Source organism: Dryas octopetala, chromosome 8 (genome assembly GCF_963921425.1).
Source record: "Dryas octopetala chromosome 8, drDryOcto1.1, whole genome shotgun sequence".
Taxonomy (NCBI): domain Eukaryota; kingdom Viridiplantae; phylum Streptophyta; class Magnoliopsida; order Rosales; family Rosaceae; genus Dryas; species Dryas octopetala.
In genome coordinates this window covers 4,598,184-4,616,133 of record NC_141373.1, presented here as the reverse complement: position 1 = coordinate 4,616,133, position 17,950 = coordinate 4,598,184, and the positions used below count along the sequence as shown (strand labels likewise).

General features: G+C 36.1%; 2 protein-coding genes across 2 annotated transcripts; one reads left to right on the top strand and one right to left on the bottom strand.

Annotated features, from left to right (window-relative positions):
- The first annotated feature begins 5,980 nt into the window (after positions 1–5,980).
- LOC147276281 (protein NLP2-like) lies at positions 5,981–9,904 on the top strand. The gene is made up of 4 exons (XM_086254436.1): positions 5,981–6,838; positions 7,500–7,547; positions 7,641–8,661; positions 8,924–9,904. Exons 1-4 carry the CDS (start codon positions 5,981–5,983, stop codon positions 9,736–9,738), a joined length of 2,742 nt encoding a protein of 913 aa, XP_086110562.1. The 3' UTR covers positions 9,739–9,904.
- A 4,376-nt stretch (positions 9,905–14,280) lies between these two features.
- On the bottom strand, positions 14,281–17,882 carry LOC147276280 (Pentatricopeptide repeat (PPR) superfamily protein). Its single transcript, XM_086254806.1, has 3 exons — positions 15,388–17,882; positions 15,059–15,265; positions 14,281–14,597 (listed from the first exon to the last, which is right to left on the bottom strand). The coding sequence occupies exons 1-2, from the start codon at positions 17,877–17,879 to the stop codon at positions 15,154–15,156; spliced, it is 2,604 nt and encodes an 867-aa protein (XP_086110932.1). The 5' UTR covers positions 17,880–17,882; the 3' UTR covers positions 14,281–14,597; positions 15,059–15,153.
- Positions 17,883–17,950: the final 68 nt, after the last annotated feature.

Sequence of the window (17,950 nt, the reverse complement as noted above, 5' to 3'; positions counted from 1 at the left end):
TTTTTAAAGAGGTGTGATCCACTTGTATAATAGATATTATAAAGATGTGGTATAAAATTTGTGGTACATCAGCATTACTTGATGTGTTCATATAAAAACGTGTTATACTATATTTATCATATTTACTTATTAAATAACGTGACAATATTTCATGTATTTAAATTTGGTCTTATTCAAGATTTTAATTATTTTTAAGATACTAATATGTGCTAAAATAAATTATTCGGTACAAAAATATAGGCGCGCAACAATTAAATGTGGTAACTCTGTTATTATTTTCTTTCTAAAAAAATAGGGTTTTTTTTTTTTTTTTCATATTTAGTACCTAAACTTTGACCCTTGTCTTAATGTGGTACCTAAACTTTTATTTGTCCCAATTGAGTACTTAAACTTTTATTTTGTGTCTAATAGGTACCCAAATGAATTTCTATTAAAATTGTCAACAAAAATTAGGGGCAATATAGTCACTTCAAAAAATTTATATTTTAATTATAATTTTTTTTGTTTGTTGTGTGTTTTTTTTATAATAATTTTAAACATATAAAGAAAATAATTAAAATATACTTTGACTATATTGCCCCTAACTTTTTTTGATAATTTTAATAGAAATTCATTTTGATACCTATTAGACACAAAATAAAGTTTAGGTACTCAATTGGGACAAATAAAAATTTAAGTACTACATTCAGACAAGGGTCAAAGTTTAGATATTAAATATGAAATAAACCCAAAAAAATATATATATCATTGAAGCCGTCACAACTCACAAACGCTGATGCAGTGATGGACTCATATATATGGTGGGGGTGAAAGTGAATGTCATGAACGTCATGGGATAATGAGAATATAAACAAAAAAAAAAAAAAAAAGTATGAGAGTTGTCTTTCTTTTTGGGGTGAAAAGGAATAATAGGGACTTGTCATTTGCCACTAAAGAGTTTTAGTGGCTGGTTGAGTAGTTGTCAGTGGTGTGTAACTGGTCGCACACCAAGGTGGGAACTCTGTAATTTGCAACTAAACAGGGTAACGTAATGCATGCAACAACACTAACTAAAATTGTAGAAAACTTATAAAAGTTGGAGTATCTAATAACACCAATTTGCATTAATAGGTGGATGCTTTATATGGAGATTTTATATTTTCAACACGCCCTCTTATGTATGATTGGATTGTGCCAAAATCAAAGTGACAGAGATCAATCATATTGAGTTACATAGAGTAAGTGTACATGGTTAACTTAGATCTGCCACGTGGATGATCAAATTGCTTGATCTACTTTATACCATGTTGAAATTAGAATATCTATTTCAAAATCAATCAATAATGGATGAAGTGATCTCAAATTTAATATATTATGCCCAATGTTAGCTTTATATTCTTAAGTCTCAAGTCTCAACCCATTCCATTAGGGGTGGGCATATTAACCGCGGACCGCCAAAATCGGCCGAACCGCACCGCAAAAAAACTGAAAAAAACCGCGTTGACAAAAAAAAGTCAACATCGCCAAAAAAACCGAACCGCACCGTTTCTCTTCGGTTCCGGTTCCAGTTCTACACTTTATTTAACCGCACCGAACCGAACCGCACCGCATACTTGCAAAAAATATATTTTTATACACATATTGTCATATACACCATTTTATATATATATTTTTATATATATTTATACCATTTTTATATACTTTTTATACACTTTTTGTACACATTTTTGTACATTTTTATATACTTTTTAATTAGGATGGGTTTGCATCATTAAATAATTGGGCTTAGGCTTAAAAAAACAAGTGTGAGGCCCCATTAGGCCCAGAACCGTGGTGAGAACCGCACCGCACCGCATTCAAGATGGTTTGGTTTGGTTCGGTTTTTTTATTTTTTTCACGGTTTTAAGCACCGAACCGCACCATCTATTCATGTCTGGTGCGGTGCACGGTTCCAAGGGAAAAGTGAGTCGAACCGCACCGCGCCCACCCCTACATTCCATCACTGTGGTCATATTGAGTTTAATGCGTGGATAATTATATTAGTAGACATGGAGCACGTGTGATGAAATTGAACTTGCACATAAAAATGAATAATATGCTATAATATTAAGTTAAAATTCGAGTTATCTAATTTAAAATCAATCAACAATGAATGGAAAGACGTACTTAAAATTATATATATATATATACAGGCTCTTTCTGTTGAGGTATACCTCAACTTATTTATGTTGAGGTATACCCTATTGGGGCCCACACGAGTCGTTTTGTGTCGATCTGAACTGTTTATTTTTTACATTTCCATTGATAGATCATCTTTGCAAAAAATTAGCCGAATCGGAAATTATTTGCCTATCTAACTTTGATCAAATAAATTGACGAACCAAATATTTTCGATGAAACCGTCCATTTGTTTTATCAAAGTTAGATAGACAAATAATTTCCGATTTGGCTAATTTTTTGCAAGGATGATCTTTCAATGAATATTATCCTTGCGAACGATTCGGATCGACACAAAACGACTCGTGTGGGCCTCAACAAGGTCATACCTCAACATAAGTAAGTTGAGGTATACCTCAATCAAAAGAGCCTGTATATATATATCTATTGACATATAAGATTGACTTAGAATATCTTATGTTAGATTATATCCCAACGTCCTCCATCTTATGTGGCTAGATTGAGTTTAACACATGGATCAATTATATTAGATGACGTGGAGACTTGACACATATATATAAATTGTCCGACATAGTACCATGTTAAAATTAAAATATTTTATCCAAAACCAATTAATAATGAATGAAACAAAAAACAAAAATCAACATGTTCTAAATTCCATGCTTATTTTGAGATAACATATGTGTCTATATTAGCTTATTGGATACTTGAAAAATCAAATTCCTGAGTTAATTTAGAACCTTCCATCTATAATCCCAGGTTGGTTTAAATATTTCCCATTCGAGCAGGCCCTAATTAACAAGCAAAAACCTGTCTCATGGAGTAAAGGTTAAGATGAAAAAAGCAAAAATGGTTCTTTAGATCACATGAGAATCTTTTAATCCAAAGGGAACTCACCAATAGTATGCCAAGTGTCTCATCCAAAAAGGTCCCAAATAATAAAAAGCTAAAAATCATATAATACCAAGCAAAGGTTAAAAAAGATGGTTTTCTTTTCTTCTTTTATTAAATGCTATCTAGGAATCTCTTGTTTACTCACCAATAGAACAGTAAGAATCTTTTTTTACAGTCTTCAATTAAAAATTAAAAAAAGAAATAATGAAAAAACAATAATAAAACCCTTTTCACAACTTTCCACTTGCAAATAAAGAAATGGCATTAATGCTATTAATGCAAGTAGTAAGAACGCAGAGGCTTCATATGTTTGATATTGAGGTTAATTAAGTAATTTTTTTTTGGCATAAATTCAATTTAGACACATAACTATATATGCTATTTCAACGGGGTCCACGAACTTTCAAATATTTCAAATATACACCTGATTTATTATGTAAATTGAAAAATGAAATTCCGTCCATCAATTTATTGAGAGATCAGTTAAATGTCAGCTTGGCTTTTGCTAACGGTGATTAATTGGCAACGTGGCACCAACTCAGCATACATTTCCCGTCAAATGAGCAACATATGTCCATGCACTTGACACGAGCCCACACACCCATCACCTCTTTCCCGCTCGTTGAACGCTCTCATGATCATTTAGTCTCCCAAAAACATCATGTTTTTCCCCAAATTCGAATATAAATCTCTCACTTGTGTTCAACGAGCGAGAAAGAGATGATGAGTTTGTGGACCCGTGTCAGGAGTTAGGTGGACCTGTGTCGCTCATTTGGCGGGAAATGAGCAACACAGGTCCACCTAACCCCTGACACGGGCCCACAAACTCTCTCTCTCTCTATTATTATTAAATTGTGGGCATGTGTCGCTCATTTGGCGAAAAATGTTTGCTAAGATAGCGTCACATCGCCAAGTAATCCCGATCAACAAAAACCAAGCTGTCATTTAACTGATCTCTCAACGAATCAATGGACATAAATTTATTTTTCAATTTAGATAATAGATCGGGTGTATATTTGAAATATTTTAAAGTTCATGGACTCCGTTGAAATAGCTTATATAGTTATGTGTCTAAATTAAATTTATGCCTTTTGTCTTTCTTAAATAATGGACATATTTAGAGAGGCATCGTTTTCACCGATGGCCTGCACGTGTGTATGTAGAGAGTACACTACACACAGTGCGTCACTTGAAAATACATAGAGAATGTGTAGATGAGTGTCCATCTGACATGTGTCGTACGGACATCGCAAATAGCCGCATACACTAAGTGAGAGAGTGAGCTCCTGTGCATAAAACAAAGATGTAGATTCGAAACTCCCACATCAAAATATTCAAAAAATAATTTATAAAAAAAACTTTAATTTGCTTCTCGGTGATTTTCCGAAACTGCTATACTCTTTCTGTCCCTTTCTGTTTTTTTCACTCACTAATTTACTCACTCACTCATTCCCATTTAAAGAATATATGTGTTACTTACATGGTCGATTTTCTTTTTTTAATATGAATAATGTTATATTTACCACATTTCTTATACCACATTCTTATACCATCTCACGTGTCATTACTTTATTGGACATAATTTTTCTTTTTCTTTTTATTTTTTAGTATCCAATGTATGAATGCCATGTAAGTTGCCACATAAGGTGGTATGAAATTATGGTATAAAAATGTGGTATATCTAGCACTACTATTTTAATATTTGTGTTTGCGTGTGCGCGCGTGTGAGTGTGTGCGTGTGAGGAAGAACTCAAACAAGCACTGGTGCTACTGCTACTACAAATAGCTGAGGTTGAATCCTCATTTGCTAACCTTGAGACTAATTGAGTACAGTTGACTGCCATAACAAAACATAACTGGAATTGAAAGGACGCATGATTGGAAGATGAGATTGGAATCTGATAGACTCTCCTTGATATAGTATACATGGGTTTCCCTTTATTTATTTAATTATTTTATTTATTGTGGGTCCAACTTAAATAAGAGATTCTTTTTCAGGTTTTTAAAGGTTTTCTTTGGTTCTTAAATAGGAGATTCTTCACTTCACACGTCCTGCCTCAAAAGAATTAGACACCCAAGAAACCAAGAGCTGCAGGAAGAGGAACAAGAGAACTGAGGAGGATATATAGTAAACCCATTTTGAGAGACTTGAGAGAGAAGAAACCATTCATCCAATTCCTTTTGTGGATGTGGGAGAGACCCAATTCCATATTTCTTCAGGCATAGTAGACACATATATGCCCAACTGAGATCACTTTCCTTGGAATTTATCTGAATTCACACAGTGAGTGATACATCACATTCTTTTCTTTCTCCTTTCTTTCTATATATGGCCAGTTTCCATGTATGTGAAAATGTTAGTGTGGGTTTTGATTTAAGTTTCTACAAATGGGACTTGCTATATATGTTTGCATCTTTCTTTGAGCAAAAATTAATCAACCAGTTTCTTGACATCATAAAAAGATTGGATAACCTTATGAACTATGATATGGGTTCTTGATTTTCTCTGACTTATGAATCCTGACATCAAAGGGGGATTCATATATTTGGGTTTTACATTGAAATCTTGCTTTGTTAATTGTCATGAGTGCAATTTGAACCCAGGCTGATGTAACTTCTGGACCGATAAAGAAAAAAATAAAATATCTTTTTAGAGTCGACAAAAGTTTTAAATTTTACATTGTAAATAAGAGAGTGTGTGTGTTTGTGTGTATGCGTATGACAATATGAATCTTCATGTTTGTGGTCTATATGAAACTGTAGTAAGTTTGTTGGTCTGAAATGCATTTGTATATGGGCAAAAGGAATAAAACTTGCTGTTTTATTTTTCATCTCTTCTCTTCTGGGTCTTGACAGTGTTTGCAATTGCGTTGTAGATTGTAATAGGCTGCTCTACTAGAAACTTGAAGAAGAAAAACTCATCATCACTATGGACTACGGTGGTCTGATGCCAAATCCTTCATATGGGAGTCTGTCTGACACCACCATGGAAGTTGATTTCATGGATGAACTTTTATTTCAAGGGTGCTGGTTGGAGAGCAATCCTGGACTCAACCTTTTGCAGCAACAGCATCAGCAGCCTGCTGGTCCTCCAGTTTCTCGGGCTCTAACTGACCACCCTTCACATTACTTTCCGCCTTATGAGTCTAATCCCTCTGCTGCTCATTTGAGTATAACCCCCCATCAGCACCAGCAAATCTATCAAGAAGACACAGATGGAAGTTACCCTGAAAGCCACTCTAGTTTTGTAGTTGAAGGCAATACTGAGGCAGGCAGGAGATTGTGGATTGGTCTGAGGGCGAATCCAGGCCCTTCATCTTCTGCGAAAGAGAGGCTAATGCTGGCCATTGGATACTTGAAGGAATGCACAAAAGGCAGAGATGTGCTTATTCAGATATGGGTGCCTATTAAGAGAGGAGGCAGGCAATATCTTACCACTCATGACCAACCATTCTCTCTTGACCCAAACTGCAAGAGTCTTGCAGGCTATAGAAATGTTTCCAAAGATTACCAGTTCATAACTGATGAGGATTCAGCAGAGTCTGTTGGGTTGCCTGGTCGAGCCTTTTTGGAGAAGTTGCCTGAGTGGACTCCTGATGTTCGTTTCTTCAGAAGCTACGAGTACCCACGAATCGAGTATGCTCAGCAGTATGATGTTCGAGGTTCTCTAGCCCTTCCCATCTTTGAACGCGGTAGTGGAACTTGCTTGGGTGTTGTAGAGATTGTAATGACTACTCAAAAGGTCAATTATCGTCCAGAACTTGAATATGTCTGCCAAGCTCTTGAGGTCTCTTCTTTCTTCAATTTCTTCTTCAGAAATTCTAATTACAAGTCTCTGAAGAACTTTAAAAAGCTTCAGAAATTTTAATTATATATCTCTGAAGAAGCATGAGAAAATTATTAATTTAGTGAAAATAAGTGATTAGTTGCATAGTAGCTCACATCCACACAAACTTTGCTAGTTATGTCATGCAAGTATCTATAAGCATCTGCCATGGGTTAATTCATTTGGAGAGTATATAACAAATGTGTTTCTATATTCCATTTATGTTGTCTTTCCATTTACATAATATTCCATTTGTGTTGCACAAACTTTGTATGCTGATATGGGAATTGACTCTTAGATTTCTTACATGTTCTTCTGTGTGATTATTGCTTATTGCCACTGCATAAAATATAGATTTTCTTAGAAAAAAAAAAAAAAAAAGTTTTCAAAAAGCTTTAATAAATTTATGAAGACAGAATTTTGTGTCTTCCTCAATTGAGGAGAGATTGCTCTTGTATTTCTAGACAAAGAATGTCTATGTTACAAGGAAACAAATACAAATTGGATATACAAGTAAACTAGAGAGACTGACTACATGACTATTTATGTCCTATTCAAGTACTTGTTTATCATACATGATTAGTCCCTCATATCTAACCTAATTTATCATATTGATTTTCAGGCTGTTGATCTTAGGAGCTCTCAGAACTTCTGCCCACCCTGTGTAAAGGTAAGAGGATGGTACCAAAAAACAGAAACTTTGATAGTCTTTAATTCATTCCCAATATCACAGGTATGCTAACTGCATGTTCCCTTTTTGCAGACTTGTGATGAGCTGTACCAAGCTGCCTTGGCTGAAATAGTAGAGGTCTTAACATCTGTCTGTAAGACTCATAGACTGCCTTTGGCTCAAACTTGGGCTCCTTGTGTCCAACAAGGTAAAGGTGGATGCCGACACTCTGATGAGAACTATGCTCATTGTGTTTCCACAGTGGATGTTGCTTGCTTTGTGGCTGATCTTGACATATTGGGATTCCATGATGCATGCTCTGAACATCACCTGTTTCGAGGCCAAGGAATTGTTGGAACAGCATTCACAACAAACAAACCATCCTTTGCAACTGACATAAAGGCCTTTAGCAAGACAGAGTATCCTCTCTCTCACCATGCTAGGATGTTTGGGCTGCATGCTGCTGTAGCAATTCCATTTCGAAGTGTGTATACTGGACCAGCTGATTTCGTCCTGGAGTTTTTCTTACCTAAGGATTGCCAAGACCATGAAGAACAGAAACAGATGCTGAACTCATTGTGCATTGTTATACAACAGGCTTGTCGGAGTTTACATGTTGATGTAGACAAAGAACTTGAAGAGGAAGTCATGTTTCCTGTGAGGGAATCAGTTGTTGCTTCAGACATGGGACTTCATAAAGAAGAAACTCAAAAACTGATATCTTCTCCCACAGAAGAACCATCTGCAAAAGAGTCATCCTGGATTGCCCATATGATCGAGGCCCAACAGAAGGGTAAAGGCGTCTCTGTCTCATTGGATTATCAAACAGAAGAGCCAAAGGAAGAGTTCAAAGTGACAACCCATTGGGATAACACTCAGGGGAGTTTACACAATGGGCAAGCATTTTCAGAATTTGGGCAACTTCATCAAAGTTGTGGACCAAATGGTAACGTTGAGGGAGGTGCAGACTCTTATTCTTTTGGTGGGCGTCGCACATCAGGCGGAAGAAAAGCTGGTGAGAAGAGGAGGACAAAGACAGAAAAGACAATCAGCTTGCCAGTTCTTCGGCAATATTTTGCAGGGAGCCTGAAAGATGCTGCTAAAAGCATTGGGGGTAAGATAGAAACGATTACATATATTATGACTAGTACTTTTTCTGATATTTTCCGGAATAAATATTGAACATGACAACCGAGTGAAATCTACAGCTATTCAGTGTCTAAAATTCTTTCTTGATGCCAAGATTAGATTCTGCTAAAGACACTTGAACACAATTCTTTGGAACAATTTAGTTGGCAGTACTAGTCATTGTCTCTACAGATTTAGCCTACAGCTAGCTCACCAATAATCTCTTACCCGGTTTGTTTCAAATGCAGTTTGCCCCACTACTCTGAAAAGGATATGCAGGCAGCATGGGATTACCCGATGGCCTTCTCGGAAGATAAAAAAGGTAGGCCACTCTCTCAAGAAACTCCAACTTGTAATCGACTCAGTCCAAGGTGCTGAGGGTGCTATTCATATTGGGTCCTTCTACTCGAGCTTCCCAGAATTAAACCCTCAACATGAGAATGGCTTATTCAGCCATGGAACCACTACAAAGTCTCCATCCTCCTCATGCAGTCAGACTTCTGGCCCAAGTGTCTGTGTTCCTGGAGCACACCAGCACCCAGTTACTATCAATGCCTTGAGTAGTGGAGATGCTTTCATGACAGAAGACCCTGTTGGAGTGCTAAAGAGAGCTTGCAGTGATGCAAGTCTGCACGCCTCATTTCAAGAGGAAACAAAGCTTATCCATAGATCCCAAAGCCATAAATCCTTCAGTGACAACCTCACTTACGAGAATCTACCTCCCTTAGCAGGAAGCAGTAGCCGAAATTCGCGGGATGGGGGTCTTTACAGAGTAAAAGCTACTTTCAGGGATGAAAAAATAAGATTCAGCATGCTACCAAACTCTTCTTTCAGAGATTTGCAACTAGAGATTGCAAGAAGATTCAATTTAGATGATGTCAGTAGAATTGAAATCAAGTATCTGGACGATGATCGGGAGTGGGTTCTTTTACAATGTGATGCAGACCTTGAAGAGTGTATGGAGATCTACAGCTCCTCTCCAGGCCGCACAGTCAGACTCTGTCTTCAACAAGCTTTTTATCCAAATCTAGGAAGTTCATATGGCAACAGCAGCCCATCCTAACATTATGACTGCTTTCTACTTGGGTCATATTGTTTAGGATCAAGAGTATACCAACAGTTGTCTGGTCGAATTGTTAGAGAGGGATTATGTTCATGGTTGAGGAATGAGGATTTAGGAATCTGTTCAGTTTTATGTCAGCATAAAAGCCATTGGATCTTATTTTAGAGATCAAATGGTTAATGTAGGCAAAATAAATGAATTATGCTATTGTTTATTAGGACCACACTTCCATCCTAGGCTCTATAAATCATGAGATTACATCTATGTCAGTTTTCATCTGTGAAACTGTCCTTGTATGAACATTCTATTTGGTGCGATTCAGTATCTGAGGTTGTATTTAAAGGCTTAGGGTGAAGTAAATAGGACTATTTATATATATATCTTTATTTTAGAATATATATATATATCTTTAATTTATACAAGATAAGTAGGATTATATGACAATATTTCATAATATATATAAGAGTGAGGCTATGCAGACCACTCTTAGTTGCTGAGTTGACCACCCTAACATATTTTGTCCAACTTTTTTCTTATTTTACCCTTTATTATAAAAACATGATGAAATCATCCAGATTCATTCAGTGGTCATCTACCGAAACATCCACTAATGTTCGGCATATAAATGTCGAATAAATATAAATATTTCGGCAAATAACTGTCGAATGCCTTTTTCATTTCTATTTGGTGGTTATCCACCGAACAATCCACCAATGTTCAGCAGATAACTGTCGAATAATCATAAATATTTCGATAGATAACTGTCGAATGACCAGACGAACAAAATTGAAATTTTTTGTTTTAAGGGTGAAGTTGAAATTTTGAAATAGGGTGGTCAACTCAGTAGTTTAGGATGGTCGGAATAGCATTAGCCTATATAATTATTTTTTGAATAAGTCATTATGATATTATCGGTAGGAAATGCATATGAAATAAGTGAATTGTTGGAGTCTAATTTGAAACCCACATCTTTGTACCTTGTAAGTAAAACGAGGAATCTTCATGCCATGAATTATTAACGGTAAAAGTCATTATGATATTAACGGTAGGAGATGCAAAATAAATAAGTGAATTGTTGGAGTCCAATTTGAAACCCACATCTTTGTACCTAGTAAGCAAGATGAGGAATCTTCATGCCCATTTGTATAATATAGAACCCGTTTTAATGAGACATTATAATTTTGATATCTATTTCAGAAAGTTAACAATTTTGACCGAATCTTTTTTAGAATGAGTTTCAACTTACATAGTTATATACACTCAACTAATTCAACTCTAAACTGGATCAGTAATGCCTGATCTTTGTTTTCTCTGAGGAAACAAGCTATATCTAGAAATAAAATTCCTTCTCCGTTTTCTCTTTTGTCTATCAAAACTGACTTCATGTATATTCGTAATTTTTCAGTTAGGTTCTTCTTTAAATCTATATAAAGCAGATTTCAATTTATTTATGCTTTTGGCAAAAAGAAACTAACAGAATGGAACCCAAAACTTCAAAAGCTAACAGAAGGCTCTTGGCATAGTCCACGACATGCTTTTACATTTGCAAAAGATCTTCTAGAGGGTGATCTTCTCTAAATGCTTTCAAGCTAAAGAGATGAATAGCTCTATCATCATTTAATACCTTTGGTTTATATGTACTGTTCACAACAGTTGGATTAAAAGATGTTCATCTCCTAGGACCAAACCAATCACACTCTCCAACCAGACTTTCCGGTTGGTCGATCTTTTTCTTTTCTTCTCTTTTTGGGTCTATTTTGATTCATATATCCTCAAGAACAATAAGGATCATTTTGTGACGCTACGTTTTTTTGTCAAAACTAATGTTTTGGGGTAATTTTTTGTTATTATTCTTCTCCTCTTGTTATTAAACTCTTACACAAAGTCAACTAATCAGTCTTAATTACAAATCTAACTTAATTGCAAATGCATGATTTTAAGCATCCAATTCTACAACACATTAGGCAATTAACCTCAATTAATGACAAACGTTGACTCTACGCCATTAATGACAAACACTCATTTCAACACCCTCCCTCAAGCTGGACATAGATATCTCAAATGTCTAGCTTGAAGAGTATCTTTTCATCTAGACCCAACAACATTGATCTTGTCTCGATCAATCAGTCACGATCTACTCTCTTGCTTCTCCATGTCTTGGAAAAGACTTCTCCTTCTTCTTGCTTCTCCTTGTTTCAGAAAAAACTTTTCCTTCTTATTTATTTATTTTTTTTTCACATACAGACTGTCAAAATAATGGAAATTTTGTGGAAAATTCCGAAACCCAAGTATGGAAATTTTATGGAAAAAATTCCTAAACCCAAATATTGAAATTTTATGGAAAAATTCCGAAACCCAAGTATGAAAATTTTATGGAAAAAATTCCTAAACCGAAATATTGAAATTTTATGGAAAAATTCTGAAAGCCAATAACAAGTGTGGGAAACCCAAATCATGGAATTTTATGAAAAAACTCCAAACCCAATAACTCTTTTCATCTCTCTTTTTTCCTTTCCTTTTATTATTTTTTTGTTTTTTTGTTTTTTCTCCTCCTCCTCCTTCTTTCCCGACATAACATAATCACCATCATTTTTTTTTTCTTTTGTTTTTTTTTCTACCAAGACCAATCTTCATTCTCATAACAGGTTGTATTGGCGAATGAAGTTGAGCCCTGGGCTTGAACTGGTGATGTACTAGAACTAAAGGAATTGGCAGGAACTAAATCTGACATTTTTTTCCTTTATTTTTTGAACCCATAAACCCTAAAACAACCAAGCCCCAATTTCTTAAGAAATTTCAGAAGGAAATTGAGGTTGGCTCTAATATCATGTCAAAACTAATGTTTTGGAGTAATTTCTTATTATTATTCTTCTCCTCATGGGAGGTTTATATACGAGAAACTTAAACTCTTACACAAAGTCAACTAATCTGTCTTAATTACAAATCTAACTTAATTGCAAATGTATGATTTTAAGCATTCAATTCTACAGCACATTAGTCAATAAACCTCAATTCATGACAAACGTTAACTCTACGCCATTAATGACAAACACTCATTTCAACACCCTCCAAGCTAGACATAGATATCTCAAATGTCTAGCTTGAAGAGTATCTTTTCATCTAGACCCAACAACATTGATCTTGTCTCGATCAATCAGTCACGATCTACTCTCTTGCTTCTCCATGTCTTGGAAAAGACTTCTCCTTCTTCTTGCTTTTCCTTGTTTCAGAAAAAACTTTTCCTTCTTATTTTTTTTCACATACAGACTGTCAAAATAATGAAAATTCCGAAACCCAAGTATGGAAATTTTATGGAAAAAATTCCTAAACCCAAATATTGAAATTTTGTGGAAAAATTCCGAAACCCAAGTATGAAAATTTTATGGAAAAAATTCCTAAACCCAAATATTGAAATTTTGTGGAAAAATTCCGAAACCCAAGTATGAAAATTTTATGGAAAAAATTTCTAAACCCAAATATTGAAATTTTATGAAAAAATTCTAAAACCCAGTAACAAGTGTGGGAAACTCAAATCATGGAATTTTATGGAAAAACTCCAAACCCAATAACTCTTTTTTCCTTTCCTTTTATTTTTTTTTTGTTTTTTTTTGTTTTTTCTCCTCCTCCTTCTTCTTTCCCGACATAACATAATCACCATCATTTTTTTTCTTTTGTTTTTTTTTTTTTTCTACCAAGACCAATCTTCATTCCCATAACAGGTTGTATTGGCGAATGAAGTTGAGCCCTGGGCTTGAACTGGTGATGTACTAGAACTAGAGGAATTGGCAGGAACTAAATTTGACATTTTTTTCCTTTATTTTTTGAACCCATAAAGCCCAAAACAACCAAGCCCCAATTCCTTAAGAAATTTCAGAAGGAAATTGAGGTTGGCTCTGATACCATGTCAAAACTAATGTTTTGGGGTAATTTATTGTTATTATTTTTCTCCTCGTGAGAGGTTTATATAGGAGAAACTTAAACTCTTACACAAAGTCAACTAATCTGTTTTAATTATAAATCTAACTTAATTGCAAATGCATGATTTTAAGCATCTAATTCTACAGCACATTAGGCAATTAACCTCAATTAATGACAAACGTTGACTCTACGCCATTAATGGCAGACACTCATTTCAACATTTTTCTTATCATATTAGTTCCTATATAAGCATCCCTAATAGGAAGATTTTCTTCCTTCAAGATGTCTAATAGGAGTTTCTTTTGTAAAGTTACTAAACCACCACACTGAACCAAATATCATTTAATACTTTACCAAATATCAGATATGTTATATTATTAGATTATCAATCTGACATCACACATTAAAACAAGAGAATCCACCCAATCAATGGTCTTGTATCCCTTCATCAAATTTTTCCAAATATTTTTATGAATTTTTTAAAATTATTAAAAAGAGGTTTACATACTATGGAAAGGCTACATCATAACAGAAAAGTCTGATCACTGTGTTGATTGTACAACAAGATACATTTCTGGAGCAAAGTTTTTATTTCCATAATTTATATATATATATATATATATAGATATTATTTACACATTGCTAATTTAGATCTGTTTAAAGAACTGGAGGAATACAGGCAGATTGGGACTTGGGAGTACCCAAGCAAACAAATATCGGATATTGAAAACAATATCAACACATAAGGAACAAGGGAGTCATAAAAATTGAGTAGAGTGCCTGGGCCAACACAAGGTTTTCAAAGGACTGATGAAGGTATCATAATTGAGTAGAGGCAGGTTTATGACTTAGCGCACCATGTCCACGAATGATGAATCACAGTTCTCGTGGCATGCATCCTCTTGACGTAACAAATGGGGTTCTAGTTTCCTTGAACTTTGCTGCAAATCATTCAGGCCAAATCATTACCACAACAAAGGCAAACATGATTGATATGCGAGCAATACTACATCAGAGTTTGTTAACATAAGCTTCTGCTGGGGATTTCAGCAGCTAAAACCAAGGAAACTAAGGAACCACCAACAACAAAGTCATGCCTCCAACTCCACAATGAATAAGAGGGTTCTAATTATGGACAGGGTGCTAATTGATTTCTAGTTAGTCCATTCAAAATCCTTGGAGGGATTTCAGACCAAGTGTGCTGTAAGGTATCTAACAACAGTCAAAGTATTTCTGTTTATTCAATGAGCAGGCATTAAAAGTCAGCAAACTTGGCTGGTAATCCTACATGTGAATTTGACAGGACTTTACTGCTGGGCTCTTGATTTAATTTCACATTTACAAAAACTCATGTGAGGTTAAAAGAACAGAAAAATTGCCAAAATTAGAAAACCAATAATACCTGAGATACTAGGGTCGATTCCTTTCTTGGCTTTATTTTTGGGGTTCCACTGTCTCTTCAACATAGTCAAAGGAATTAAGGGAAATCATTGCCTCTCAATAATCAAGAACTTCATTTTGCTGGTGCTGCAAACTCGTTAGACTCCCTCGACCCCAGCCTTTCTGTACCCTCTTAAGAGTTTTCAATGCAATTCCACTGCCATCATCTCTGTGAAAAAGAAAAAGGTAAGAATTACCAAGGAAGGTCATCACAGATAACAAAGCTAATAATAAAATTAAGAAAGGAAGTTGAGGAGAAAAGAATCATGAATAAATTTTCGTCAACCATACCTGTGTACTATGGCCTGCCAATCACTTCCACCAGAGTTACTTGGTTTTCCACCAATTATTTTCCTCTCATTTCGGTAAACCTTATTTGCCACCCTACCTTCCGATGCCATTTCCATCATTCTTTCTGAAAGTTCATCAGCCTCATGCTTATTTCCCCTTTTACTCAAGCCATCAATTACTGGCAGGAATGATGCTGGATCAAATCCATATCCTTTATTCTTCATCTTGTGGAGAATGCTACTAGCATCCTCTAACTTTTCATCCTTGCAAAGTCTGTCAATGAGATCTTTATAGAGGAAATTCCCCAAGTAAAAATACTTGTCCAATGCAGCTTCAAACAGCACTGTAGCTTTGGAGACTTCCCCTCCAGCAAGTAGCTCATTGAACATCAAACTATATAAGGCTTCCTTGTGGCCACATACACTTGAAGCAATGTCAAATACCTCTTCTGCATCTCCAAAATCACTTCCCTTGCAGAAAGCTTTAATTAATATTCTGAAGGTAGTAATGTTAGGGGATATGCCCTTTTGCAGCATTTCATCTAAAAGAGAAGTGGCATCTTTGACTCTCTCTGCTTCACAGAGACAGTTCATCACATTATTATAAGTGCGAACATCAGGAAGGACTCCTCTCTCTCTCATCTCATCCATCAGTCCATATATTTCAAATATTTGGTTTTTACTGCCTAATCCCAGGATTAGTGAATTATAAGTTTGAATGCTCTTATTGCAACCTTTCTTCTCCATGTCCTTTAACACCCGAAATGCAGATGATATCTTTCCTTGTTTACAAAAACTACGTATAAAAGTATCATAAATCACTGAATCAGGGTGCAAGTTTTTCTCCATCATCTCCATGAACTTCTTCTTAGCTTCGTCAAGCCTCCCAGCCTTGCATAACCCACTAATTATGGTTGAATACGTAATCAAATCAGGGATGCATTTCTTCCCATTATTACTATCGTCAACCAGGCCAACAAAGGAGTTCCCTAGGTTTCCAAGAGCTGCACTTCCATGAGTCCACATCCCATTCACAATTTCAATTGCTTTGTCCAATTTCCCTCCATTGCATAGACCAGCAATCACAATATTGCATGTCACAGTGTCTAAGCCATAACCTCTCTCATTCATTTTTTGCAGCAGTTCCTCTGCTTCTGATGTTCTTCCCTCTTTCCACAGACTGTGCAGCAGAATGTTGCAAGTATGAGTGTTTGGGAAGCAATTGTTCCTCATCATCTCATGCAGAACATTGTTGGCTTCAAATACCTTCCCTCTATTGCAGTATCCATGGAGTAAAGTACTGTAAGTCACCGTATCTGGGGAAATATTGTTACTTACCATTAGACTCATCACCATTCTTGCATCATGGAGCATCCCATTTTTGCATAACCCATTTATCAAAATGTTATACGAGTAAATACTGGGTTCTATGCCCTTATATACCATCTCTTTAAGAACCAGTCGTGCCTCTAAGAGCTTCCCATTCCTGACCAGACCCAACAAACATATATTATAACTCTCTAAATCAATAAAATCACCAGTCTTTTCCATAGATTGGAACAAGGTCTCTGCTTCCTCTAACATCCCTTCCTTGAAAAATCCTTGCAACATCAAATTATAGGTCACAACATTGGGTTGGGGCAGCCCCAACTCTTGATCTATATGCATATCTCTAAATATTCTAGAAGCTTCAAGAATTTTCCCTGCACTACAGAGAGCCGAAATCCTAGAATTGAAAGTAATGGTATCTGGAGACATACCATCCTCTCTCATCCTCTCCACCAATTTCTCAGCTTCATCAGTCCTGCCTTCTTTACAAAAACTAGAAATCAAAGTATTATACACAACCCTATTGGGCAAAAAACTACCACTCCTCATCTCATCCAAAACCTCCAATCCTCCGTAAGAAAGCCCAGCTCTACAATACCCACGAACCAAAATCCCAACACTGTACTCATTCGGTTGACAACCCTTCTCACGCATTTTATCAAACACCTCCCGGGCATCTTCCAAACGATCCGATTCACACAAGGCGCAAATCAAAAGATTAAAAGTATAAGTCTCGGGCTTAACCCCCGAGACGATCATATCCTTATACAACCACAACACGGAATCTACATGGTTCTCCCTAAGGGAGGACTCGATAAGCAAATTATACAAATAAACAGAAGGAGGGTCATCAGGGAATCGGGTTCGGAGGCATTTAAAATGGGAAACAGCCTTATCGGAGAGGCTCGATTTGGCCAAGATTCGCACGAGCGAAACGAGGCAAGGGAGGAGGATTTCGAGGGGCTGCGAAACGAGAAGGGACTGGTGGAGGCTATCTATTTCGCGGTGCATTTTTGCGCGGATAAGGATTCGGGCCATGATGGGTACGGAACGGAGGCAGAGGTCCGAGGACGAGGAGAGAATGCGCTTGAAGAGGTGCCATGCTAGTTTCGGATTGTTGGTGTTCTTCAACAAAGCTTTGGAGAGTGAGGTTGCTGTGTCCATGCAGTTACTGTCAACGCTCCTCTCCAAGGTTTTACAATTTGCTTCTGCTTGGTTTGGCGGGAGAGGAATAC